Source organism: Scyliorhinus torazame, chromosome 12, assembly GCF_047496885.1.
Source record: "Scyliorhinus torazame isolate Kashiwa2021f chromosome 12, sScyTor2.1, whole genome shotgun sequence".
Classification (NCBI taxonomy): domain Eukaryota; kingdom Metazoa; phylum Chordata; class Chondrichthyes; order Carcharhiniformes; family Scyliorhinidae; genus Scyliorhinus; species Scyliorhinus torazame.
Window position 1 is genome coordinate 73,942,348 of NC_092718.1, and position 27,869 is coordinate 73,970,216.

General features: G+C 49.7%; 1 protein-coding gene across 2 annotated transcripts in view; it reads left to right on the forward strand.

Moving 5' to 3' along the window:
* Positions 1 to 27,869, forward strand: part of LOC140386483 (uncharacterized) — a 95,494-nt gene that overhangs the window by 24,369 nt on the left and 43,256 nt on the right. For both annotated transcript variants that reach the window (XM_072468869.1, XM_072468870.1), the window contains exons 2-9: positions 11,084 to 11,191; positions 12,707 to 12,904; positions 15,413 to 15,517; positions 16,352 to 16,549; positions 19,898 to 20,002; positions 20,837 to 21,034; positions 24,383 to 24,487; positions 25,322 to 25,519. In XM_072468869.1, coding sequence (XP_072324970.1) covers positions 11,084 to 11,191; positions 12,707 to 12,904; positions 15,413 to 15,517; positions 16,352 to 16,549; positions 19,898 to 20,002; positions 20,837 to 21,034; positions 24,383 to 24,487; positions 25,322 to 25,519 — 1,215 coding nt within the window. The remainder of the gene's footprint in view (positions 1 to 11,083; positions 11,192 to 12,706; positions 12,905 to 15,412; positions 15,518 to 16,351; positions 16,550 to 19,897; positions 20,003 to 20,836; positions 21,035 to 24,382; positions 24,488 to 25,321; positions 25,520 to 27,869) is intronic.

The window sequence follows — 27,869 nt, forward strand, 5'->3', positions numbered from 1 at the left end:
GTCAGGGGCACAGATAAGAGATTTTGTGGGAGCGAGAGAGACTCACGTTTGGTATGTTGCCTCCCAGGTGCAAGGGTACGTGATGTCTCGGATCGTGTTTTCCGGGTCCTTAAGGGGGAGGGGGAGCAGCCCCAAGTCGTGGTCCACATTGGCACTAACGACATAGGTAGTAAAGGGGAGAAGGATGTCAGGCAGGCTTTCAGGGAGCTAGGATGGAAGCTCAGAAGGAGAACAAACAGAGTTGTTATCTCTGGGTTGTTGCCCGTGCCACGTGATAATGAGATGAGGAATAGGGAGAGAGAGCAATTAAACACGTGGCTACAGGGATGGTGCAGGCGGGAGGGATTCAGATTTCTGGATAACTGGGGCTCTTTCTGGGGAAGGTGGGACCTCTACAGACAAGATGGTCTACATCTGAACCAGAGGGGCACAAATATCCTGGGGGGGAGATTTGCTAGTGCTCTTTGGGGGGGTTTAAACTAATGCAGCAGGGGCATGGGAACCTGGATTGTAGTTTTAGGGTACGAGAGATTGAGAGTATAGAGGTCAGGAGCACAGATTTGACTTCGCAGGAGGGGGCCAGGGTTCAGGTAGGTGGTTTGAAGTGTGTCTACTTCAATGCCAGGAGTATACGAAATAAGGTAGGGGAACTGGCAGCATGGGTTGGTACCTGGGACTTCGATGTTGTGGCCATTTCGGAGACATGGATAGAGCAGGGACAGGAATGGTTGTTGCAGGTTCTGAGGTTTAGGTGTTTTAGTAAGCTCAGAGAAGGAGGCAAAAGAGGGGAGGTGTGGCGCTGCTAGTCAAAAACAGTATTACGGTGGCAGAGAGAGGATGCTAGATGGGGACTCTTCTTCCGAGGTAGAATGGGCTGAGGTTAGAAACAGGAAAGGAGAGGTCACCCTGTTGGGAGTTTTCTATAGGCCTCCAAATAGTTCTAGGGATGTAGAGGAAAGGATGGCGAAGATGATTCTGGATAAGAGCGAAAGTAACAGGGTAGTTATTATGGGAGACTTTAACTTTCCAAATATTGACTGGAAAAGATATAGTTCGAGTACATTAGATGGGTCGTTTTTTGTACAGTGTGTGCAGGAGGGTTTCCTGATACAATATGTTGACAGGCCAACAAGAGGAGAGGCCACATTGGATTTGGTTTTGGGTAATGAACCAGGCCAGGTGTTAGATTTGGAGGTAGGTGAGCACTTTGGGGACAGTGACCACAATTCGGTGACGTTTACGTTAGTGATGGAAAGGGATAAGTATACCCCGCAGGGCAAGAGTTATAGCTGGGGGAAGGGCAATTATGATGCCATTAGACATGACTTGGGGGGGATAGGTTGGAGAAGTAGGCTGCAAGTGTTGGGCACACTGGATATGTGGAGCTTGTTTAAGGAGCAGCTACTGCGTGTTCTTGATAAGTACGTACCGGTCAGGCAGAGAGGAAGGCGTCGAGCGAGGGAACCGTGGTTTACCAAAGAAGTGGAATCTCTTGTTAAGAGGAAGAAGGAGGCCTATATGAAGATGAGGAGTGAAATTTCAGTTGGGGCGCTTGATAGTTACAAGGTAGCGAGGAAGGATCTAAAGAGAGAGCTAAGACGAGCAAGGAGGGGACATGAGAAGTATTTGGAAGGTAGGATCAAGGAAAACCCAAAAGCTTTCTATAGGTATGTCAGGAATAAAAGAATGACTAAGGTATGAGTAGGGCCAGTCAAGGACAGGGGTGGTAAGTTGTGTGTGGAGTCTGAAGAGATAGGCGAGATACTAAATGATTATTTTTTGTCAGTGTTCACTCAGGAAAAAGATAATGTTGTGGAGGAGAATGCTGAGACCCAAGCTATTAGAATAGATGGCATTGAGGTACGTAGGGAAGAGGTGTTGGCAATTCTGGACAGGCTGAAAATAGATAAGTCCCCGGGGCCTGATGGGATTTATCCTAGGATTCTCTGGGAAGCCAGGGAAGAGATTGCTGGGCCTTTGGCTTTGATTTTTATGTCATCATTGGCTACAGGAATAGTGCCAGAGGACTGGAGGATAGCAAATGTGGTCCCTTTGTTCAAGAAGGGGAGTAGAGACAACCCCGGCAACTATAGACCGGTGAGCCTCACGTCTGTTGTGGGTAAAGTCTTGGAGGGGATTATAAGAGACAAGATTTATAATCATCTAGATAGGAATAATATGATTAGGGATAGTCAGCATGGCTTTGTGAAGGGTAGGTCATGCCTCACAAACCTTATCGAGTTCTTTGAGAAGGTGACTGAACAGGTAGAGCAGTTGATGTGGTGTATATGGATTTCAGTAAAGCGTTTGATAAGGTTCCCCATGGTAGTCTATTGCAGAAAATACAGAGGCTGGGGATTGAGGGTGATTTAGAGATGTGGATCAGAAATTGGCTAGCTGAAAGAAGACAGAGGGCGGTGGTTGATGGGAAATGTTCAGAATGGAGTTCAGTTACAAGTGGCGTACCACAAGGATCTGTTCTGGGGCCGTTGCTGTTTGTCATTTTTATCAATGACCTAGAGGAGGGCGCAGAAGGATGGGTGAGTAAATTTGCAGACGACACTAAAGTCGGTGGTGTTGTCGACAGTGCGGAAGGATGTAGCAGGTTACAGAGGGACATAGATAAGCTGCAGAGCTGGGCTGAGAGGTGGCAAATGGAGTTTAATGTAGAGAAGTGTGAGGTGATTCACTTTGGAAGGAATAACAGGAATGCGAATATTTGGCTAATGGTAAAGTACATGGAAGTGTGGATGAGCAGAGGGAGTCCAGGTGCATAGATCCCTGAAAGTTGCCACCCAGGTTGATAGGGTTGTGAAGAAGGCCCATGGAGTGTTGGCCTTTATTGGTAGAGGGATTGAGTTCCGGGGTCATGAGGTCATGTTGCAGCTGTACAAAACTCTGGTACGGCCGCATTTGGAGTGTTGCGTACAGTTCTGGTCACCGCATTATAGGAAGGACGTGGAAGCTTTGGAGCGGGTGCAGAGGAGATTTACCAGGATGTTGCCTGGTATGGAGGGAAAATCTTATGAGGAAAGGCTGATGGACTTGAGGTTGTTTCGTGAGAGAGAAGAAGGTTTAGAGGAGACTTAATAGAGGCATACAAAATGATCAGGGGGTTAGATAGGGTGGACAGTGAGAGCCTTCTCCCGCGGATGGAAATGGCTAGCACGAGGGGACATAGCTTTAAACTGAGGGGTAATAGATATAGGACAGAGGTCAGAGGTAGGTTCTTTACGCAAAGAGTGGTGAGGCCGTGGAATGCCCTACCTGCAACAGTAGTGAACTCGCCAACATTGAGGGCATTTAAAAGTTTATTGGATAAGCATATGGATGATAATGGCATAGTGTAGGTTAGATGGCTTTTGTTTCGGTGCAACATCGTGGGCCGAAGGGCCTGTCCTGCGCTGTATCGTTCTATGTTCTATGTTCTATTCCGTTAGCCTCTCTATATCCCCTTGTGTTACAATCCCAGACAGACCCCAACAGTGGCCAGGAGACTGGATCAAAACCCAAATAGCTTATTTTGTAAGACTCTGTGAAAGAATATTTCACTCCAGGAGTGATTGCATGGTCAGGGAGATGGTTGTCGGAGTTCTGTTTGCCGTTCCTGAAGAAAGATAGTTAACTCATGGTGAACCATCATAACCAGATATTGGATTGGATTGGATTGGATTTGTTTATTGTCACGTGTACCGAGGTGCAGTGAAAAGTATTTTTCTGCGAGCAGCTCAACAGATCATTAAGTACATGAGAAGAAAAGGGAATTGAAGAAAATACATAATAGGGCAACACAACATATACAATGTAACTACATAAGCACTGGCATCGGATGAAGCATACAGGGTGTAGTGTTAATGAGGTCAGTCCATAAGAGGGTCATTTAGGAGTCTGGTGACAGTGGGGAAGAAGCTGTTTTTGATTCTGTTCGTGCGTGTTCTCAGACTTCTGTATCTCCTGCCCGATGGAAGACGTTGGAAGAGTGAGTAAGCCGGGTGGGAGGGATCTTTGATTATGCTGCTCGCTTTCCCCAGGCAGCGGGAGGTGTAGATGGAGTCAATGGATGGGAGGCAGATTCGTGAGATGGACTGGGCAGTGTTCACGACTCTCTGAAGTTTCTTGCGGGGCAGTTGCCATACCAGGCTGTGATGCAGCCCGATAGGATGCTTTCTATGGTGCATCTGTAAAAGTTTGTAAGGGTTAATGTGGACATGCCGAATTTCCTTAGTTTCCTGAGGTAGTATAGGTGCTGGTGTGCTTTCTTGGTGGTAGTGTCAACGTGGATGGACCAGGACAGATTTTTGGAGATGTGCACCCCTAGGAATTTGAAACTGCTAACCATCTCCACCTCGGCCCCGTTGATGCAGACACGGGTGTGTACAGTACTTTGCTTCCTGAAGTCAATGACCAGCTCTTTAGTTTTGCTGGCATTGAGGGAGAGATTGTTGTCGCTGCACCACTCCACTAGGTTCTCTATCTCCCTCCTGTATTCTGACTCATCGTTATTCAAGATCCGGCCCACTATGGTCGTATCGTCAGCAAACTTGTGACTGTGAGATGTGGCAGGTCCGGGAGGCTTCCAGCGTCCCGGATGGCTTCATCTGCAGAAAGTGCACCCAACTGGAGCTCCTCACAGACCGCATGGTTTGGTTGGAGCAGCAATTGGATGCACTTAGGAGCATGCAGGTGGCGGAAAGCGTCATAGATCGCAGTTATGTAAATGTGGTCACACCCAAGGTGCAGGCAGAGAAATGGGTGACCACCAGAAAGGGCAGGCAGTCAGTGCAGGAATCCCCTGTGGTTGTCCCCCTTTTGAACAGGTATACCCCTTTGGATACTGTCGGGGGGGATAGCCTATCAGGGGAAAACAGCAGCAGCCAGAGCAGTGGCACCACGGCTGGCTCTGATGTTCAGAAGGGAGGGTCAAAGTGCAGAAGAGTAATAGTAATAGGGGACTCTATAGTCAGGGGCACAGATAGGCGCTTCTGTGGACGTGAAAGAGACTCCAGGATGGTATGTTGCCTCCCTGGTGCCAGGGTCCAGGATGTCTCCGAACGGGTAGAGGGCATCCTGAAGGGGGAGGGCAAACAGGCAGAAGTCGTTGTACATATTGGTACTAACGACATAGGCAGGAAGGGGCATGAGGTCCTGCAGCAGGAGTTCAGGGAGCTAGGCAGAAAGTTAAAAGACAGGACCTCGAGGGTTGCAATCTCGGGATTACTCCCTGTGCCACGTGCCAGTGAGGCTAGAAATAGGAATATAGAGCAGCTTAAACACGTGGCTAAACAGCTGGTGTAGGAGGGAGGGTTTCCGTTACCTGGACCACTGGGAGCTCTTCCGGGGCAGGTGTGACCTGTATAAGAAGGACGGGTTGCATCTAAACCGGAGATGTATAAATATCCTGGCCGCGAGGTTTGCTAGTGTCACACGGGAGGGTTTAAACTAGTATGGCAGGGGGGTGGGCACGGGAGCAATAGGTCAGAAGGTGAGAGCATTGAGGGAGAACTAGGGAATAGGGACAGTGTGTTTCTAAGACAGAGCAGACAGGGAGAAGTTGCTGAACACAGCGGGTCTGGTGGCCTGAAGTGCATATGTTTTAATGCAAGAAGTATTACGGGTAAGGCAGATGAACTTAGAGCTTGGATTAGTACTTGGAACTATGATGTTGTTGCCATTACAGAGACCTGGTTGAGGGAAGGGCAGGATTGGCAGCTAAACGTTCCAGGATTTAGATGTTTCAGGCGGGATAGAGGGGGATGTAAAAGGGGAGGCGGAGTTGCGCTACTGGTTCGGGAGAATATCACAGCTGTACTGCGGGAGGACACCTCAGAGGGCAGTGAGGCTATATGGGTAGAGATCAGGAATAAGAAGGGTGCAGTCACAATGTTGGGGGTTTACTACAGGCCTCCCAACAGCCAGCGGGAGATAGAGGAGCAGATAGGTAGACAGATTTTGGAAAAGAGTAAAAACAACAGGGTTGTGGTGATGGGAGACTTCAACTTCCCCAATATTGACTGGGATTCACTTAGTGCCAGGGGCTTAGACGGGGCAGAGATTGTAAGGAGCATCCAGGAGGGCTTCTTAAAACAATATGTAGACAGTCCAACTAGGGAAGGGGCGGTACTGGACCTGGTATTGGGGAATGAGCCCGGCCAGGTGGTAGATGTTTCAGTAGGGGAGCATTTCGGTAACAGTGACCACAATTCAGTAAGTTTTAAAGTACTGGTGGACAAGGATAAGAGTGGTCCTAGGATGAATGTGCTAAATTGGGGGAAGGCTAATTATAACAATATTAGGCGGGAACTGAAGAACATAGATTGGGGGCGGATGTTTGAGGGCAAATCAACATCTGACATGTGGGAGGCTTTCAAGTGGCAGTTGAAAGGAATTCAGGACCGGCATGTTCCTGTGAGGAAGAAGGATAAATACGGCAATTTTCGGGAACCTTGGATGACGAGAGATATTGTAGGCCTCGTCAAAAAGAAAATGGAGGCATTTGTCAGGGCTAAAAGGCTGGGAACAGACGAAGCCTGCGTGGAATATAAGGAAAGTAGGAAAGAACTTAAGCAAGGAGTCTGGAGGGCTAGAAGGGGTCACGAAAAGTCCTTGGCAAATAGGGTTAAGGAAAATCCCAAGGCTTTTTACACGTACATAAAAAGCAAGAGGGTAGCCAGGGAAAGGGTTGGCCCACTGAAGGATAGGCAAGGGAATCTATGTGTGGAGCCAGAGGAAATGGGCGAGGTACTAAATGAATACTTTGCATCAGTATTCACCAAAGAGAAGAAATTGGTAGATGTTGAGTCTGGAGAAGGGTGTGTAGATAGCCTGGGTCACATTGAGATCCAAAAAGACGAGGTGATGGGTGTCTTAAAAAATATTAAGGTAGATAAGTCCCCAGGGCCTGATGGGATCTACCCCAGAATACTGAAGGAGGCTGGAGAGGAAATTGCTGAGGCCTTGACTGAAATCTTTGGATCCTCGCTGTCTTCACGGAATGTCCCGGAGGACTGGAGAATAGCCAATGTTGTTCCTCTGTTTAAGAAGGGTAGCAAGGATAATCCCGGGAACTACAGGCTGGTGAGCCTTACTTCAGTGGTAGGGAAATTACTGGAGAGAATTCTTCGAGACAGGATCTACTCCCATTTGGAAGCAAATGGACGTATTAGTGAGAGGCAGCACGGTTTTGTGAAGGGAAGGTCGTGTCTCACTAACTTGATAGAGTTTTTCGAGGAGGTCACTCAGATGATTGATGCAGGTAGGGCAGTGGATGTTGTCTATATGGACTTCAGTAAGGCCTTTGACAAGGTCTCTCATGGTAGACTAGTACAAAAGGTGAAGTCACACGGGATCAGGGGTGAGCTGGCAAGGTGGATACAGAACTGGCTAGGCCATAGAAGGCAGAGAGTAGCAATGGAAGGATGCTTTTCTAATTGGAGGGCTGTGACCAGTGGTGTTCCACAGGGATCAGTGCTGGGACCTTTGCTCTTTGTAGTATATATAAATGATTTGGAGGAAAATGTAACTGGTCTGATTAGTAAGTTTGCAGCCGACACAAAGGTTGGTGGAATTGCGGATAGCGATGAGGACTGTCGGAGGATACAGCAGGATTTAGATTATTTGGAGACTTGGGCGGAGAGATGGCAGATGGAGTTTAATCCGGACAAATGTGAGGTAATGCATTTTGGAAGGTCTAATGCAGGTAGGGAATATACAGTGAATGGTAGAACCCTCAAGAGTATTGAAAGTCAAAGAGATCTAGGAGTACAGGTCCACAGGTCATTGAAAGGGGCAACACAGGTGGAGAAGGTAGTCAAGAAGGCATACGGCATGCTTGCCTTCATTGGCCGGGGCATTGAGTATAAGAATTGGCAAGTCATGTTGCAGCTGTATAGAACCTTAGTTAGGCCACACTTGGAGTATAGTGTTCAATTCTGGTCGCCACACTACCAGAAGGATGTGGAGGCTTTAGAGAGGGTGCAGAAGAGATTTACCAGAATGTTGCCTGGTATGGAGGGCATTAGCTATGAGGAGCGGTTGAATAAACTCGGTTTGTTCTCACTGGAACGAAGGAGGTTGAGGGGAGACCTGATAGAGGTCTACAAAATTATGAGGGGCATAGACAGAGTGGATAGTCAGAGGCTTTTCCCCAGGGTAGAGGGGTCAATTACTAGGGGGCATAGGTTTAAGGTGAGAGGGGCAAGGTTTAGAGTAGATGTACGAGGCAAGTTTTTTACGCAGAGGGTAGTGGGTGCCTGGAACTCGCTACCGGAGGAAGTGGTGGAAGCAGGGACGATAGTGACATTTAAGGGGCATCTTGACAAATACATGAATAGGATGGGAATAGAGGGATACGGACCCAGGAAGTGTAGAAGATTGTAGTTTAGTCGGGCAGCATGGTCGGCACGGGCTTGGAGGGCCGAAGGGCCTGTTCCTGTGCTGTACATTTCTTTGTTCTTTGTTCTTTGTAGATGGAGTTGGAACCAAGTTTTGCCACGCAGTCGTGTGTGTACAGGGAGTAGAGTAGGGGGCTAAGTACGCAGCCTTGCGGGGCGCCGGTGTTGAGGACTATTGTGGAGGAGGTGTTGTTGTTCATTCTTACTGATTGTGGTCTGTTGGTCAGAAAATCGAGGATCCAGTTGCAGAGTGGGGAGCCAAGTCCTAGGTTTTGGATCTTTGATATGAGCTTGGCTGGGATTATGGTGTTGAAGGCGGAGCTGTAGTCAATAAATAGGAGTCTAATGTAGGAGTCCTTGTTTTTGAGATCCTCAAGGGATGAGTGTAGGGCCAGGGAAATGGTGTCTGATGTGGACCGGTTGCAGCGGTATGCGAATTGCAGTGAATCAAGGCGTTCTGGGAGCATGGAGGTGATGCGCTTCATGATCAACCTCTCGAAGCACTTCATTACGACTGAAGTCAGGGCCACTGGTCGGTAGTCATTGAGGCACGTTGCCTGGTTCTTCTTTGGTACCGGTATGATGGTGGTCTTCTTGAAGCAGGTATTGAGCAGCAGCCACAGGTGTAGAGGTTTGACAGAGGTTAACGATACTGATCAATTGCAAGTATGACGAATAGAGGATTGTAGATATATCGGATTATAAACATTTGGCCATTTAAGTGTTAAAAGCCTGTGTTCGAGTGTGTGAGACTGCAGTACTCATATTTTTAAACTAATCTTATACATGTAAAGGGCGGAACAATCTTAATACTGATCCCCTAATCAGTGTTTGTCAGGAGTCCATAAGTCCATAAGGCGTAGGAGCAGAAGGGGGCCATTCAGCCCATCGAGCCTGCTCCCCCATTCAATGAGGTCATGATTGATCCAATAATCCTCAACTCCACTTTCCCATCTTATCCCAGTAATCCTCGATTCCCTCACTGGTTAGAAATTTGTCGATCAGAGCATTGAACATACTTAATGAGCCAGCATCTGCAGCTCTCTGCAGTACGAAATACATAGATTCACTACCCTTTGAAAGAAAAAAATCCTCCTCATCTCAGTTTTAAATGGGTGGCCCCTTACTCTGAGATTATGTCCACTGGTCCTAGACTCTCCCACAAGAGGAAATTTCCTCTCAGCATCGACCCTGTCAAACTCCCTGAGAATCCTATGGGTAGGATTCTCCGACCCTCCGCTCTGGAATTGCGGCTGGCACGGGGGCGGAGAATTGCTGTTCATGCCGGAAATCCAGCGCGACGGCGTTGCCGCGATTCTTCGCGGACCCGCCAGCCGCGCGCGCGGTCGGCGCAGCGCCGGTCGGGGGAAGTTGGAAGAGGCCCCGCGGCGATTCTCCGGCGGCAACTGGCCCAGTCCCCACTGGCGTGGTTTACATCCGGTACCTTCCGGCGGGAGCTCGGACCCACGCCCGCGGTGGCAGTCCTGGTGGGGGGGCAGAGGGAATCTGACTCCGGGGCGGGGGCCTCAGCGGTGGCCAGGCCTGCGATCGCGGGCCTCCGATTCGCGGGCCATCTGGATCTGCGGCGGACCTACCGTCCTCCGCGCGGGTCCTCCACGTCGGCGGCGCCCGCTCCGAAGTGGGCTGCCGCGCACATGCGCGGACCTGCTTGCAGCCGTCTGGGTAGCAGTGCCCCGCCGGCAGCCAGAGCTGCGGGACGCATGCCCGAGCCCTGCTAGCCCCCTGGAAAATGGAGAATCACGCCGGACTTTCGAGGAAAAAGTCCGGAGTGATTCTCGCCCGTTTTCCGGCGGGTGTGGGGACTTAGTCCCCAAAAGGGAGAATCCCGGCCTATATGTCTCAATAACTCCAATGAGTGCAGGCCCAACCTTCTCAGCCTCTCCTCATAAGAAAATCCCCCCACACCTGGGTTCGACCCAGTGAACCTTCTCTGGACTACCTTCAATGTCACTATATCGTCCTTCGGTAAGGGGATCAAATCCATTCACAGCATTCCAAGTGTTTATGGTGGGGTGTCAATCAAGTAGGACTGCTTTGTTCTGCTTGAGTGTTGTTGGAGCTGCGTTCATCCAGGCAAATGGGAAGTATTCCATCACACTCCTGACCTGTGACCTTGGAGATGGTGGACAGGTTTTGTGGGGGAGTCAGGAGGTGAGTGAATGTGTCCTGCACACTGCGTCTCACTTGGTGAGCGTAATCCAGGAATTGGAGATGGATCTCCAGGACGCAACTGTGCGCCAAACCTGGAGAAAAGCCATTGTGAAATTAATGAAGATTGGAGATTTATTCTGTCATTTACTTTGAACATCCCTCTTTCTCAGATCTCTAAATATTGAAAATAGGAGGAACAAATGGCCACTTGGCTAACTGTAAAGCATCATACAATCAGGAAACGAGTCCTATTGCTTTATGATGAGCACAGGAAGACTGTGCGTCACAAGGTCGGATGTGTTGGCTGACTAATAGCTGGAGAGTTGGGGGCAAATCATGTGATGGAGCCTCCAGGATTACGCTTCGCCAGCATTAGCTGGCTAATTAGCAAGATTAGCCAGGATGATGTTGGATGTCCCAGCAGGGCTTGAGAGGCAGAATGTCCTAACCTGTTGAAGCGTTCTCATGCAGCAGTGACGTTGTCTTGGGCTAATTGCTTGACTCTCTCTGTCTATTTTCAGACTCCACAACAAGCGGAATATCTGGGTCAGTGAGCGTAACTGGCACCATGTCTATTGCCACTCATCCCAGCACCGTGACCACAATTGATCACACCACCACCCTGCTGGGTAAGGAATAAGCCATTTGTTCTTACTCACTGATGCGCGATCAATTACACTCAAGACGAAGTGATTTCATAACTGAAGGCTTTAATCTACTAGAACTTGTTCCCCAGCAGCTTCGGTACAGAAAGTGAAGGCTGCTGGGACGGCACCGTTTCTTATACTCCGCCTGTCAGGGCGGAGCTACGTAACAACAATAGCCAATGGTAGACTCCTGGTTCTAACCAATGGTCATCAGCCTCTTAGGTACCGCAATACCTGGTACTACCACACTCACCGTGGTGGCTCCAAGCAATCCTGGGTAGACATTAGTAAGGAAGAACAAAATCTTCATTGGTAACTAACAAGGGAAACTTATACCCAGGCACAGAGTCTCTATACATTGCACAATGTTCAGCATCATTCGCGACTCCTTAGACGCTGAAGCAGTCCACATGCAAATGCAGCAATATCCAAGCTTGGGCTGATAAGTGGTAGGCCAGACAATGACCATCTCCAACAAGAGAGAATCAAACCATCGGCCCACGACAGTCAGTGTCATTACCATTGATTAATTCCCTCTCTATCAACATCCTGGTGGGTTCCCATTGACCAGAAACTGAATTGCACCTAGCCATATAAATACTGTGCCTACAGGAATAGGTCAGGGGTTGGGAATCCTACAGTGAGTAACTCACCTCTTGACTCCCCAAAGCCTGTCCACCATCTACAAGGCACAAGTCAGGAGTGTAATGGAATACTCTCCACTTGCCTGGATGAGTGCAACTCCAACTCCAACTCAAGATGCTCGACACCATCCAGGACAAAGCAGCCCCGCTTGATTGCTCCCCCTTCCACAAACATTCACACCCTCCACCACCGCCGCACAGTAGCAGCCGTGTGTACCATCTACAAGATGCGCTGCAGCAACTCACCAAGGCTCCTTAGGCAGCTCCTTCCAAATCCGCGACCGCTACCATGGAATCATAGAAAGGTTACATCACAAAAGGAGGCCATTCGGCCCATCTTGTCCATGCCAACCCGAGGACACCCAGGTGCCCTTCCTAATCCCATCTTCCTGCACCCTGTCCATAGCCCTGTATCTTACAGCACTTAAGATGCAGATCCAGGTACTTTTTAAAAGAGTTTATGGTCTCTGCCTCCACCACCAACTCGGGCAGTGAATTCCAGACACCCACAATGTTTTTAAAAAAAGAATTCTATTCTGCTGGGCCTGGGTGCTTCTAGCAGCCAGAAGGTGAAATTGACAAAGGAATGTGTTTGTCAGTCTGGGCTAATGGACAGTGGTTTGACTGGGAAAGTCCCTGGGGAGTATTTGCTTTGCACCCTACAGCTCAGAGAGACATTTTGAAAAGGTTTAGAGAGGCAGATTTTGTGGAGAAATCGTTCAAGAGAGGAGTTGAATTCAGGATGGTGTTGGATGGAGCAGCAATGCTTGAGGGGCAGAATGTCCTCCTCCTGTTGAAGCGTTCCTATACGGAGGTATAGATTTGGTCCAATTGCTTCTCTCTCTATTTTCAGGTTCAACAACCAGCGGAATGTCTGGGTCAAGGAGCGTGACTGGCATCACGGCTAAATTCGCCCAACCCACCACCGTGACCACAATTGTTCGCAACGCCACCCTGTTGGATAAGGAATACCCCATTCGTTCTCGCTCACCGTGGCAGCCCGAGGCAATATCGGACAATAATAACTTGTCACAAGTCGGCTTCAATGAAGGTACTGTGAAAAGCCCCGAGTCCCACATTCCGGCGCCTGTTTGGGGAGGCCGGTACGGGTATTGAACCCGCGCTGCTGGCCTTGTTCTGCATTACAAGCCTACTGCTTAGCCCACTGTGCTAAACCAGCCCCGAAGGCAGTGCAAAAGCATTGTTGGTAACGAACAAGGGAAACTCATACCCAGCCACAAAGTCTCCATACTCGCTGATGATTCAAATGGTCATTGGATAGACATATGGACGATAAGGGAATAGTGTAGATGGGCTTTAGAGTGGTTTCACAGGTCGGCGCAACATCGAGGGCCGAAGGGCCTGTACTGCGCTGTAATGTTCTATGTTCTATGTTCAGCACCATTCGCGACTCCTCGGACACTGAAGCAATCTGGGTCCAAATGCAGAAAGACCAGCCGATATCCAGGCTTGGGCTGACAAGTGGCAAGAAATATTCGCGCCACACAAGTAGCACGCACTTAACATCTCAGAAGAGAGATTTAAATCACCGCTCCTTGACATTTAATGGCAATATCATTGCCTATTACCCCACAATCAACATCCTGGGGGTTAGCATTGGTCAGAAACTAAACTGGACTCACCGTACAAATACTGTGGCTACCAGAGCAGGTCAGAGACTAGGAATCCTGCAGCGAGTAACTCACCTCTTGACTCCCCAAAACTTGTCCACCATCTACAAGGCACAAGTCAGGAGTGTGATGGAATGCTCTTCACTTGCCTGGATGAATGCTGCTCCAATAACACTCAAGAAGCTTGACAGCATCCAGAACAAAGCAGCCCTGTCAGATTGGCACCCCACCCACAAACATTCACACCATCCACCACCAACGCAACGTGGCAGCCGTGTGCACCATTTACAAGATGCACTGCAGCAATTCACCAAGGTTCCTGAGGCAGCACCTTCCAAACCCATGGCCGTTCCCATCTAATAGGACAAGGACAACATATACCTGGGAACACCAGAACCTGCAGGTTCCCCTCCAAGATACTCACCATCCTGACTTGGAAATATATCGTCCGTTTCGTCACTGTTGATTGGTCAAAGTCCTTTAAACTCCCTCCCTAACAGCACGGTGCGTGTACCGACACCACATGGGAATGCAGGGGTTCAACAAGGCAGCTCACGCCCACCTTCAAATTAAATAACAAAAAAATACAGGTCTTAGCACTCTGGCTCCCGGCTGACCAGGGGCACCACTCCCGGGCCCTCCGGTTTCTCTCCATTGGTCGGTGCTCACCGCTCTAGCACGATGGGCACCAAGTCACTCGCATGGACAATGAGGGTCATCACACTCACCCCCCAGTCCGGTGCCAGAGGGAGTTTGGGGTGGGGCGGGGGGGGGGGTGGGGGAGGCAGGGGGGGGGGGGGGGGGGTGCAGGACGAGAGGGCTTGGTTAACTTCCTGTGCCTGCCATCCCATTGCGTGCAGCTCGCAGCGTTATCCGTCCCAGTTGGATATTTCCCACAAAGCCACCTGGACTTCAATTTCCAAGGGGCCGCTGCACATGGCAAGATATCCGCTCCTGCCAGCAGTGGGAGTCATAGCGACCGGATGGCAAAAGGTCACTGTCCCCCTGGCAGGAAATCAGTTCAGAAATTTCTCCTCCCGAAGTTGATGGAAGAGGATTAATGGCGATGGGGTTTCCGCTGATCCGTGACTGGAAAACGTTTGCGACCATTCACATCTCACCTTTGTTCAATGAAAGGCAAACTGGCCAGGATCACGCTCAGCCCCAACCGCCCCCAACCGCCCCCATCCCCACCAAACTCCTCCCCCCTGCGCCCCTGCACACATCAACTCTCCCCAGGCTCCCGCAAACCAATTGCCCACCAGAAGGCAATTAGAACGGTCTGTGTCTCGGATATGTAAGAGCTGTGTGCGCCTGGCAAACCTCGCTTACATCAACGAATTTGCGGTAGGCAATCATTGCTGTCGGCACTGCCGCTGCCATATTTCCCTGTTCCTCTGAATCTGTGCTGAGGCTGGTGACCGAAAGGCAACAGCGGAGGGAAGGGAAGGGTGACAACTGGAAGACATTAGGAATACTGGATTCTAAGCAGTATTCTGGGGTTATAGTGTGTTTGACTGCAGTGGCCATGTTTGCTTTCAAAATAATTCTATTTTGCTGGGCCTGAGTGCTTTTAGCAGCCAGAAGGTGAAATTGACAGAAGAATGTGTTTGTAAATCTGGGCTCATGGACAGTGATTTGACTGGGAAAGTCCCTGAGAAGTTCATCTGCTTTGCAGAAATGGTTTGATTTTCAACTTGGGGAGATGAGGTCATTGTTGGGTGGAGCCAATGAGCTCAGAGAGACATTTTGAAAAGATTTAGAGAGGCAGATTTTGTGGAGAAATTGTTCGAGAGAGGAGTTGAATTCCGGGTGGTTTTGGATGGGGCAGCAGTGCTTGAGGGGCAGAATGTCCTCCTCCTGTTGAAGCGTTTCTATGCAGAGGTGAAGTCGCCTTGGTCTAATTGCTTCTCGCTCTCTATTTTCAGGTTCAACAACCAGCGGAATGTCTCGTTCAGTGAACCTGACTGGCACCATGGCTAATGCCATCCATCCCAGCACCATGCCCACAATTGATCACACCACACTGCCGGGTAAGGAACAGCGCATTCATTATTACACACGTGGCGGAACGAGGCACTACCAGGTAGACATTAGTAAGGAAGAACAAAAACTTCATTGGAAACTAACAAGGGAAACGTGAACCCAGGCACAGAGTCTCTATATCTCTGATGATTACACAATAGTACGAAGTCTTACAACACCAGGTTAAAGTCTAACAGGTTTATTGCGAATCACTAGCTTTCGGAGCACTGCTCCTTCCTCGGGTGAATGAAGAGTTGGGTTCCAGAAGCAGATATACAGAGAAAGTCAAAATGCAATTCGATACTTTGAATGCGAATCTCCACATTAAGATTACACAATATTCAGCACCATTTCGGACTCCTCAGGCACAGAAACACGTCTGTGTCCAAATGTAGTGAGACCTGGACAATGCCCAGTCTTAGGATGACAAGTGGCAAATACCATTTGCGCCACACAAGTGCCAGGCACTAACCATTTCCAATAAGAGAGAGTCAAACCATCACATCTTCATATTCAATGGCATGACCAATGCTTAATCTCCCAATATCAAAATCACGGGGATTAGCATTGGCCAGAAACTGAACTGGACTCGCCATACAAATCCTCTGGCTGCCAGAGCAGGTCAAAGACCAGGAAATTGCTTCTCCCGAGGTTGATAGGACACATTTTTAAAGGAGCAGGGAGGCAGTTTTGGGAGAAACTTCAGAGAGAGGAGCTGAATTCAGGATGGTGTTGAATAGGGCAGCAGTGTTTGAGGGGCAGAATGCTCTCCTCCTGTTGAAGCGTTCCTCTGCGGAGGTGAAGTCACTTTGGTCTAATTGCTTCTCTCTCTCTATTTTCAGATTCACCAACCAGCGGAATGTCTGGGTCAAGGAGCGTGACTGGCATCACGGCTAAATTCGCCCAACCCACCACCGTGACCACAATTGTTCGCACCACCACCCTGTTGGATAAGGAATACCCCATTCGTTCTCTCTCATCGTGGCAGCCCGAGGCAATATCGGACAATAATAACTTGTCACAAGTCGGCTTCAATGAAGGTACTGTGAAAAGCCCCGAGTCCCACATTCCGGCGCCTGTTTGGGGAGGCCGGTACGGGTATTGAACCCGCGCTGCTGGCCTTGTTCTGCATTACAAGCCTACTGCTTAGCCCACTGTGCTAAACCAGCCCCGAAGGCAGTGCAAAAGCATTGTTGGTAACTACCAAGGGAAACTCATACCCAGCCATAAAGTCTCCAGACTCACTGATGATTCAAATGGTCATTGGATAGACATATGGACGATAAGGGAATAGTGTAGATGGGCTTTAGAGTGGTTTCACAGGTCGGCGCAACATCGAGGGCCGAAGGGCCTTTACTGCGCTGTAATGTTCTATGTTCTATGTTCAGCACCATTCGCGACTCCTCGGACACTGAAGCAATCTGGGTCCAAATGCAGAAAGACCAGCCGATATCCAGGCTTGGGCTGACAAGTGGCAAGAAATATTCGCGCCACACAAGTAGCAGGCACTTACCATCTCCAGTAAGAGAGATAATACTGTGGTGACCAGAGCAGGTCAGAGACTAGGAAACCTGCAGCACACAACATACCTCCTGACTCCACAAAGCCTGTCCACCATCTACAAGGCACAGATCAGGAGTGTGATGGAATGCTCTCCATTTGCCTGGATGAGAGCAGCTCCAACAACACTCAAGAAGCTCAACATCATCCAGAACAAAGAAGCCCCGCTTGATCGGCACCCCATCCACAAATATTCACATCCTCCACCACCGACAAACAGTGGCAGCCGTGTGCACCATCGACAAGATGCACTGCAGCATCTCACCAAAGTTCCTCAGGCCGGGCAGACATTACTAAGGAAGAACAAAAGTTTCATTGGTGATATACCATCAATTCACTGTGAGACTGTGAGAACGAGTGAACATAGGGCTTTATTATCCAGGAACATGCCTGCCAATGTCTGCTGTACAAATGAGTGCCGCCCACAGGTGGCCGGTCTATATATTGCCCCGGGGAGGGCGGAGCCAGAGGCGGTGCCCACCGGGGTTCCAGCACAATACCTGGAAGTAGAGCGTATTATCATTTCCTGGTCATAGGTCACAGTACTATACAGACACTTCATATTCAGGTGAATACATTCACCACAATTGGAAAACTAACAAGGGAAACTTATACCCAGGCACAGAGTCTCTATTCTCGCTGATGATTGCATAATGTTCTGCATCACACGTGACTCCTCCGACATTGAAGCAGTCAGTGTACAAATGCAGCACATCTGGCCTATATCCAGGCTTGGGCTGACAAGCTGCAAGTAACATTCGCGGCGCACAAGTGCCAGACACTTACCAACTCCAAAAAGAGAGATTTAAACCATCAATCCTGGACATTCAATAGCAATGCCATTGCCTATTACCCCACAATCAACATCCTGGGGCTTAGCATTGGTCAGAAACTAAACTGGACTCACCGTACAAATACTGTGGCTACCAGAGCAGGTCAGAGACTAGGAATCCTGCAGCGAGTAACTCACCTCCTGACTCCCCAAACATGTCCACCATCTACAAGGCACAAGTCAGGAGTGTGATGGAATGCTCTTCACTTGCCTGGATGAATGCTGCTCCAATAACACTCAAGAAGCTTGACAGCATCCAGAACAAAGCAGCCCTGTCAGATTGGCACCCCACCCACAAACATTCACACCATCCACCACCAACGCAACGTGGCAGCCGTGTGTACCATTTACAAGATGCACTGCAGCAATTCACCAAGGTTCCTTAGGCAGCACCTTCCAAACCCACGGCCACACCCATCTAATAGGACAAGGACAACATATACCTGGGAACACCAGAACCTGCAGGTTCCCCTCCAAGGTACTCACCATCCTGACTTGGAAATATATCGTCCGTTTCGTCACTGTTGATTGGTCAAAGCCCTTTAAACTCCCTCCCTAACAGCACGGTGCGTGTACCGACACCACATGGGAATGCAGGGGTTCAACAAGGCAGCTCACGCCCACCTTCAAATTAAATAACAAAAAAATACAGGTCTTAGCACTCTGGCTCCCGGCTGACCAGGGGCACCACTCCCGGGCCCTCCGGTTTCTCTCCATTGGTCGGTGCTCACCGCTCTAGCACGATGGGCACCAAGTCAGTCGCATAGACAATGAGGGTCATCACACTCACCCCCCAGTCCGGTGCCAGAGGGAGTTTGGGGTGGGGTGGGGGGGGGGGGGGGGGGGGGGGGAGGCATGGGGGGGGGAGGGGGGTGCAGGACGAGAGGGCTTGGTTTAACTTCCTGTGCCTGCCGCCCCATTGCGTGCAGCTCGCAGTGTTATTGGGCCAGTCGGATATTTCCCACAAAGCCACCTGGACTTCAATTTCCAAGGGGCCGCTGCACATGGCAAGATATCCGCTCCTGCCAGCAGTGGGAGTCATAGCGACCGGATGGCAAAAGGTCACTGTCCCCCTGGCAGGAAATCAGTTCAGAAATTTCTCCTCCCGAAGTTGATGGAAGAGGATTAATGGCGATGGGGTTTCCGCTGATCCGTGACTGGAAAACGTTTGCGACCATTCACATCTCACCTTTGTTCAATGAAAGGCAAACTGGCCAGGATCACGCTCAGCCCCAACCGCCCCCAACCGCCCCCATCCCCACCAAACTCCTCCCCCCTGCGCCCCTGCACACATCAACTCTCCCCAGGCTCCCGCAAACCAATTGCCCACCAGAAGGCAATTAGAACGGTCTGTGTCTCGGATATGTAAGAGCTGTGTGCGCCTGGCAAACCTCGCTTACATCAACGAATTTGCGGTAGGCAATCATTGCTGTCGGCACTGCCGCTGCCATATTTCCCTGTTCCTCTGAATCTGTGCTGAGGCTGGTGACCGAAAGGCAACAGCGGAGGGAAGGGAAGGGTGACAACTGGAAGACATTAGGAATACTGGATTCTAAGCAGTATTCTGGGGTTATAGTGTGTTTGACTGCAGTGGCCATGTTTGCTTTCAAAATAATTCTATTTTGCTGGGCCTGAGTGCTTTTAGCAGCCAGAAGGTGAAATTGACAGAAGAATGTGTTTGTAAATCTGGGCTCATGGACAGTGATTTGACTGGGAAAGTCCCTGAGAAGTTCATCTGCTTTGCAGAAATGGTTTGATTTTCAACTTGGGGAGATGAGGTCATTGTTGGGTGGAGCCAATGAGCTCAGAGAGACATTTTGAAAAGATTTAGAGAGGCAGATTTTGTGGAGAAATTGTTCGAGAGAGGAGTTGAATTCCGGGTGGTTTTGGATGGGGCAGCAGTGCTTGAGGGGCAGAATGTCCTCCTCCTGTTGAAGCGTTTCTATGCAGAGGTGAAGTCGCCTTGGTCTAATTGCTTCTCGCTCTCTATTTTCAGGTTCAACAACCAGCGGAATGTCTCGTTCAGTGAACCTGACTGGCACCATGGCTAATGCCATCCATCCCAGCACCATGCCCACAATTGATCACACCACACTGCCGGGTAAGGAACAGCGCATTCATTATTACACACGTGGCGGAACGAGGCACTACCAGGTAGACATTAGTAAGGAAGAACAAAAACTTCATTGGAAACTAACAAGGGAAACGTGAACCCAGGCACAGAGTCTCTATATCTCTGATGATTACACAATAGTACGAAGTCTTACAACACCAGGTTAAAGTCTAACAGGTTTATTGCGAATCACTAGCTTTCGGAGCACTGCTCCTTCCTCGGGTGAATGAAGAGTTGGGTTCCAGAAGCAGATATACAGAGAAAGTCAAAATGCAATTCGATACTTTGAATGCGAATCTCCACATTAAGATTACACAATATTCAGCACCATTTCGGACTCCTCAGGCACAGAAACACGTCTGTGTCCAAATGTAGTGAGACCTGGACAATGCCCAGTCTTAGGATGACAAGTGGCAAATACCATTTGCGCCACACAAGTGCCAGGCACTAACCATTTCCAATAAGAGAGAGTCAAACCATCACATCTTCATATTCAATGGCATGACCAATGCTTAATCTCCCAATATCAAAATCACGGGGATTAGCATTGGCCAGAAACTGAACTGGACTCGCCATACAAATCCTCTGGCTGCCAGAGCAGGTCAAAGACCAGGAAATTGCTTCTCCCGAGGTTGATAGGACACATTTTTAAAGGAGCAGGGAGGCAGTTTTGGGAGAAACTTCAGAGAGAGGAGCTGAATTCAGGATGGTGTTGAATAGGGCAGCAGTGTTTGAGGGGCAGAATGCTCTCCTCCTGTTGAAGCGTTCCTCTGCGGAGGTGAAGTCACTTTGGTCTAATTGCTTCTCTCTCTCTATTTTCAGATTCACCAACCAGCGGAATGTCTGGGTCAAGGAGCGTGACTGGCATCACGGCTAAATTCGCCCAACCCACCACCGTGACCACAATTGTTCGCACCACCACCCTGTTGGATAAGGAATACCCCATTCGTTCTCTCTCATCGTGGCAGCCCGAGGCAATATCGGACAATAATAACTTGTCACAAGTCGGCTTCAATGAAGGTACTGTGAAAAGCCCCGAGTCCCACATTCCGGCGCCTGTTTGGGGAGGCCGGTACGGGTATTGAACCCGCGCTGCTGGCCTTGTTCTGCATTACAAGCCTACTGCTTAGCCCACTGTGCTAAACCAGCCCCGAAGGCAGTGCAAAAGCATTGTTGGTAACTACCAAGGGAAACTCATACCCAGCCATAAAGTCTCCAGACTCACTGATGATTCAAATGGTCATTGGATAGACATATGGACGATAAGGGAATAGTGTAGATGGGCTTTAGAGTGGTTTCACAGGTCGGCGCAACATCGAGGGCCGAAGGGCCTTTACTGCGCTGTAATGTTCTATGTTCTATGTTCAGCACCATTCGCGACTCCTCGGACACTGAAGCAATCTGGGTCCAAATGCAGAAAGACCAGCCGATATCCAGGCTTGGGCTGACAAGTGGCAAGAAATATTCGCGCCACACAAGTAGCAGGCACTTACCATCTCCAGTAAGAGAGATAATACTGTGGTGACCAGAGCAGGTCAGAGACTAGGAAACCTGCAGCACACAACATACCTCCTGACTCCACAAAGCCTGTCCACCATCTACAAGGCACAGATCAGGAGTGTGATGGAATGCTCTCCATTTGCCTGGATGAGAGCAGCTCCAACAACACTCAAGAAGCTCAACATCATCCAGAACAAAGAAGCCCCGCTTGATCGGCACCCCATCCACAAATATTCACATCCTCCACCACCGACAAACAGTGGCAGCCGTGTGCACCATCGACAAGATGCACTGCAGCATCTCACCAAAGTTCCTCAGGCCGGGCAGACATTACTAAGGAAGAACAAAAGTTTCATTGGTGATATACCATCAATTCACTGTGAGACTGTGAGAACGAGTGAACATAGGGCTTTATTATCCAGGAACATGCCTGCCAATGTCTGCTGTACAAATGAGTGCCGCCCACAGGTGGCCGGTCTATATATTGCCCCGGGGAGGGCGGAGCCAGAGGCGGTGCCCACCGGGGTTCCAGCACAATACCTGGAAGTAGAGCGTATTATCATTTCCTGGTCATAGGTCACAGTACTATACAGACACTTCATATTCAGGTGAATACATTCACCACAATTGGAAAACTAACAAGGGAAACTTATACCCAGGCACAGAGTCTCTATTCTCGCTGATGATTGCATAATGTTCTGCATCACACGTGACTCCTCCGACATTGAAGCAGTCAGTGTACAAATGCAGCACATCTGGCCTATATCCAGGCTTGGGCTGACAAGCTGCAAGTAACATTCGCGGCGCACAAGTGCCAGACACTTACCAACTCCAAAAAGAGAGATTTAAACCATCAATCCTGGACATTCAATAGCAATGCCATTGCCTATTACCCCACAATCAACATCCTGGGGCTTAGCATTGGTCAGAAACTAAACTGGACTCACCGTACAAATACTGTGGCTACCAGAGCAGGTCAGAGACTAGGAATCCTGCAGCGAGTAACTCACCTCCTGACTCCCCAAACATGTCCACCATCTACAAGGCACAAGTCAGGAGTGTGATGGAATGCTCTTCACTTGCCTGGATGAATGCTGCTCCAATAACACTCAAGAAGCTTGACAGCATCCAGAACAAAGCAGCCCTGTCAGATTGGCACCCCACCCACAAACATTCACACCATCCACCACCAACGCAACGTGGCAGCCGTGTGTACCATTTACAAGATGCACTGCAGCAATTCACCAAGGTTCCTTAGGCAGCACCTTCCAAACCCACGGCCACACCCATCTAATAGGACAAGGACAACATATACCTGGGAACACCAGAACCTGCAGGTTCCCCTCCAAGGTACTCACCATCCTGACTTGGAAATATATCGTCCGTTTCGTCACTGTTGATTGGTCAAAGCCCTTTAAACTCCCTCCCTAACAGCACGGTGCGTGTACCGACACCACATGGGAATGCAGGGGTTCAACAAGGCAGCTCACGCCCACCTTCAAATTAAATAACAAAAAAATACAGGTCTTAGCACTCTGGCTCCCGGCTGACCAGGGGCACCACTCCCGGGCCCTCCGGTTTCTCTCCATTGGTCGGTGCTCACCGCTCTAGCACGATGGGCACCAAGTCAGTCGCATAGACAATGAGGGTCATCACACTCACCCCCCAGTCCGGTGCCAGAGGGAGTTTGGGGTGGGGTGGGGGGGGGGGGGGGGGGGGGGGGAGGCATGGGGGGGGGAGGGGGGTGCAGGACGAGAGGGCTTGGTTTAACTTCCTGTGCCTGCCGCCCCATTGCGTGCAGCTCGCAGTGTTATTGGGCCAGTCGGATATTTCCCACAAAGCCACCTGGACTTCAATTTCCAAGGGGCCGCTGCACATGGCAAGATATCCGCTCCTGCCAGCAGTGGGAGTCATAGCGACCGGATGGCAAAAGGTCACTGTCCCCCTGGCAGGAAATCAGTTCAGAAATTTCTCCTCCCGAAGTTGATGGAAGAGGATTAATGGCGATGGGGTTTCCGCTGATCCGTGACTGGAAAACGTTTGCGACCATTCACATCTCACCTTTGTTCAATGAAAGGCAAACTGGCCAGGATCACGCTCAGCCCCAACCGCCCCCAACCGCCCCCATCCCCACCAAACTCCTCCCCCCTGCGCCCCTGCACACATCAACTCTCCCCAGGCTCCCGCAAACCAATTGCCCACCAGAAGGCAATTAGAACGGTCTGTGTCTCGGATATGTAAGAGCTGTGTGCGCCTGGCAAACCTCGCTTACATCAACGAATTTGCGGTAGGCAATCATTGCTGTCGGCACTGCCGCTGCCATATTTCCCTGTTCCTCTGAATCTGTGCTGAGGCTGGTGACCGAAAGGCAACAGCGGAGGGAAGGGAAGGGTGACAACTGGAAGACATTAGGAATACTGGATTCTAAGCAGTATTCTGGGGTTATAGTGTGTTTGACTGCAGTGGCCATGTTTGCTTTCAAAATAATTCTATTTTGCTGGGCCTGAGTGCTTTTAGCAGCCAGAAGGTGAAATTGACAGAAGAATGTGTTTGTAAATCTGGGCTCATGGACAGTGATTTGACTGGGAAAGTCCCTGAGAAGTTCATCTGCTTTGCAGAAATGGTTTGATTTTCAACTTGGGGAGATGAGGTCATTGTTGGGTGGAGCCAATGAGCTCAGAGAGACATTTTGAAAAGATTTAGAGAGGCAGATTTTGTGGAGAAATTGTTCGAGAGAGGAGTTGAATTCCGGGTGGTTTTGGATGGGGCAGCAGTGCTTGAGGGGCAGAATGTCCTCCTCCTGTTGAAGCGTTTCTATGCAGAGGTGAAGTCGCCTTGGTCTAATTGCTTCTCGCTCTCTATTTTCAGGTTCAACAACCAGCGGAATGTCTCGTTCAGTGAACCTGACTGGCACCATGGCTAATGCCATCCATCCCAGCACCATGCCCACAATTGATCACACCACACTGCCGGGTAAGGAACAGCGCATTCATTATTACACACGTGGCGGAACGAGGCACTACCAGGTAGACATTAGTAAGGAAGAACAAAAACTTCATTGGAAACTAACAAGGGAAACGTGAACCCAGGCACAGAGTCTCTATATCTCTGATGATTACACAATAGTACGAAGTCTTACAACACCAGGTTAAAGTCTAACAGGTTTATTGCGAATCACTAGCTTTCGGAGCACTGCTCCTTCCTCGGGTGAATGAAGAGTTGGGTTCCAGAAGCAGATATACAGAGAAAGTCAAAATGCAATTCGATACTTTGAATGCGAATCTCCACATTAAGATTACACAATATTCAGCACCATTTCGGACTCCTCAGGCACAGAAACACGTCTGTGTCCAAATGTAGTGAGACCTGGACAATGCCCAGTCTTAGGATGACAAGTGGCAAATACCATTTGCGCCACACAAGTGCCAGGCACTAACCATTTCCAATAAGAGAGAGTCAAACCATCACATCTTCATATTCAATGGCATGACCAATGCTTAATCTCCCAATATCAAAATCACGGGGATTAGCATTGGCCAGAAACTGAACTGGACTCGCCATACAAATCCTCTGGCTGCCAGAGCAGGTCAAAGACCAGGAAATTGCTTCTCCCGAGGTTGATAGGACACATTTTTAAAGGAGCAGGGAGGCAGTTTTGGGAGAAACTTCAGAGAGAGGAGCTGAATTCAGGATGGTGTTGAATAGGGCAGCAGTGTTTGAGGGGCAGAATGCTCTCCTCCTGTTGAAGCGTTCCTCTGCGGAGGTGAAGTCACTTTGGTCTAATTGCTTCTCTCTCTCTATTTTCAGATTCACCAACCAGCGGAATGTCTGGGTCAAGGAGCGTGACTGGCATCACGGCTAAATTCGCCCAACCCACCACCGTGACCACAATTGTTCGCACCACCACCCTGTTGGATAAGGAATACCCCATTCGTTCTCTCTCATCGTGGCAGCCCGAGGCAATATCGGACAATAATAACTTGTCACAAGTCGGCTTCAATGAAGGTACTGTGAAAAGCCCCGAGTCCCACATTCCGGCGCCTGTTTGGGGAGGCCGGTACGGGTATTGAACCCGCGCTGCTGGCCTTGTTCTGCATTACAAGCCTACTGCTTAGCCCACTGTGCTAAACCAGCCCCGAAGGCAGTGCAAAAGCATTGTTGGTAACTACCAAGGGAAACTCATACCCAGCCATAAAGTCTCCAGACTCACTGATGATTCAAATGGTCATTGGATAGACATATGGACGATAAGGGAATAGTGTAGATGGGCTTTAGAGTGGTTTCACAGGTCGGCGCAACATCGAGGGCCGAAGGGCCTTTACTGCGCTGTAATGTTCTATGTTCTATGTTCAGCACCATTCGCGACTCCTCGGACACTGAAGCAATCTGGGTCCAAATGCAGAAAGACCAGCCGATATCCAGGCTTGGGCTGACAAGTGGCAAGAAATATTCGCGCCACACAAGTAGCAGGCACTTACCATCTCCAGTAAGAGAGATAATACTGTGGTGACCAGAGCAGGTCAGAGACTAGGAAACCTGCAGCACACAACATACCTCCTGACTCCACAAAGCCTGTCCACCATCTACAAGGCACAGATCAGGAGTGTGATGGAATGCTCTCCATTTGCCTGGATGAGAGCAGCTCCAACAACACTCAAGAAGCTCAACATCATCCAGAACAAAGAAGCCCCGCTTGATCGGCACCCCATCCACAAATATTCACATCCTCCACCACCGACAAACAGTGGCAGCCGTGTGCACCATCGACAAGATGCACTGCAGCATCTCACCAAAGTTCCTCAGGCCGGGCAGACATTACTAAGGAAGAACAAAAGTTTCATTGGTGATATACCATCAATTCACTGTGAGACTGTGAGAACGAGTGAACATAGGGCTTTATTATCCAGGAACATGCCTGCCAATGTCTGCTGTACAAATGAGTGCCGCCCACAGGTGGCCGGTCTATATATTGCCCCGGGGAGGGCGGAGCCAGAGGCGGTGCCCACCGGGGTTCCAGCACAATACCTGGAAGTAGAGCGTATTATCATTTCCTGGTCATAGGTCACAGTACTATACAGACACTTCATATTCAGGTGAATACATTCACCACAATTGGAAAACTAACAAGGGAAACTTATACCCAGGCACAGAGTCTCTATTCTCGCTGATGATTGCATAATGTTCTGCATCACACGTGACTCCTCCGACATTGAAGCAGTCAGTGTACAAATGCAGCACATCTGGCCTATATCCAGGCTTGGGCTGACAAGCTGCAAGTAACATTCGCGGCGCACAAGTGCCAGACACTTACCAACTCCAAAAAGAGAGATTTAAACCATCAATCCTGGACATTCAATAGCAATGCCATTGCCTATTACCCCACAATCAACATCCTGGGGCTTAGCATTGGTCAGAAACTAAACTGGACTCACCGTACAAATACTGTGGCTACCAGAGCAGGTCAGAGACTAGGAATCCTGCAGCGAGTAACTCACCTCCTGACTCCCCAAACATGTCCACCATCTACAAGGCACAAGTCAGGAGTGTGATGGAATGCTCTTCACTTGCCTGGATGAATGCTGCTCCAATAACACTCAAGAAGCTTGACAGCATCCAGAACAAAGCAGCCCTGTCAGATTGGCACCCCACCCACAAACATTCACACCATCCACCACCAACGCAACGTGGCAGCCGTGTGTACCATTTACAAGATGCACTGCAGCAATTCACCAAGGTTCCTTAGGCAGCACCTTCCAAACCCACGGCCACACCCATCTAATAGGACAAGGACAACATATACCTGGGAACACCAGAACCTGCAGGTTCCCCTCCAAGGTACTCACCATCCTGACTTGGAAATATATCGTCCGTTTCGTCACTGTTGATTGGTCAAAGCCCTTTAAACTCCCTCCCTAACAGCACGGTGCGTGTACCGACACCACATGGGAATGCAGGGGTTCAACAAGGCAGCTCACGCCCACCTTCAAATTAAATAACAAAAAAATACAGGTCTTAGCACTCTGGCTCCCGGCTGACCAGGGGCACCACTCCCGGGCCCTCCGGTTTCTCTCCATTGGTCGGTGCTCACCGCTCTAGCACGATGGGCACCAAGTCAGTCGCATAGACAATGAGGGTCATCACACTCACCCCCCAGTCCGGTGCCAGAGGGAGTTTGGGGTGGGGTGGGGGGGGGGGGGGGGGGGGGAGGCATGGGGGGGGGAGGGGGGTGCAGGACGAGAGGGCTTGGTTTAACTTCCTGTGCCTGCCGCCCCATTGCGTGCAGCTCACAGTGTTATTGGGCCAGTCGGATATTTCCCACAAAGCCAAACCGTCATTCGCCACCTGGACTTCAATT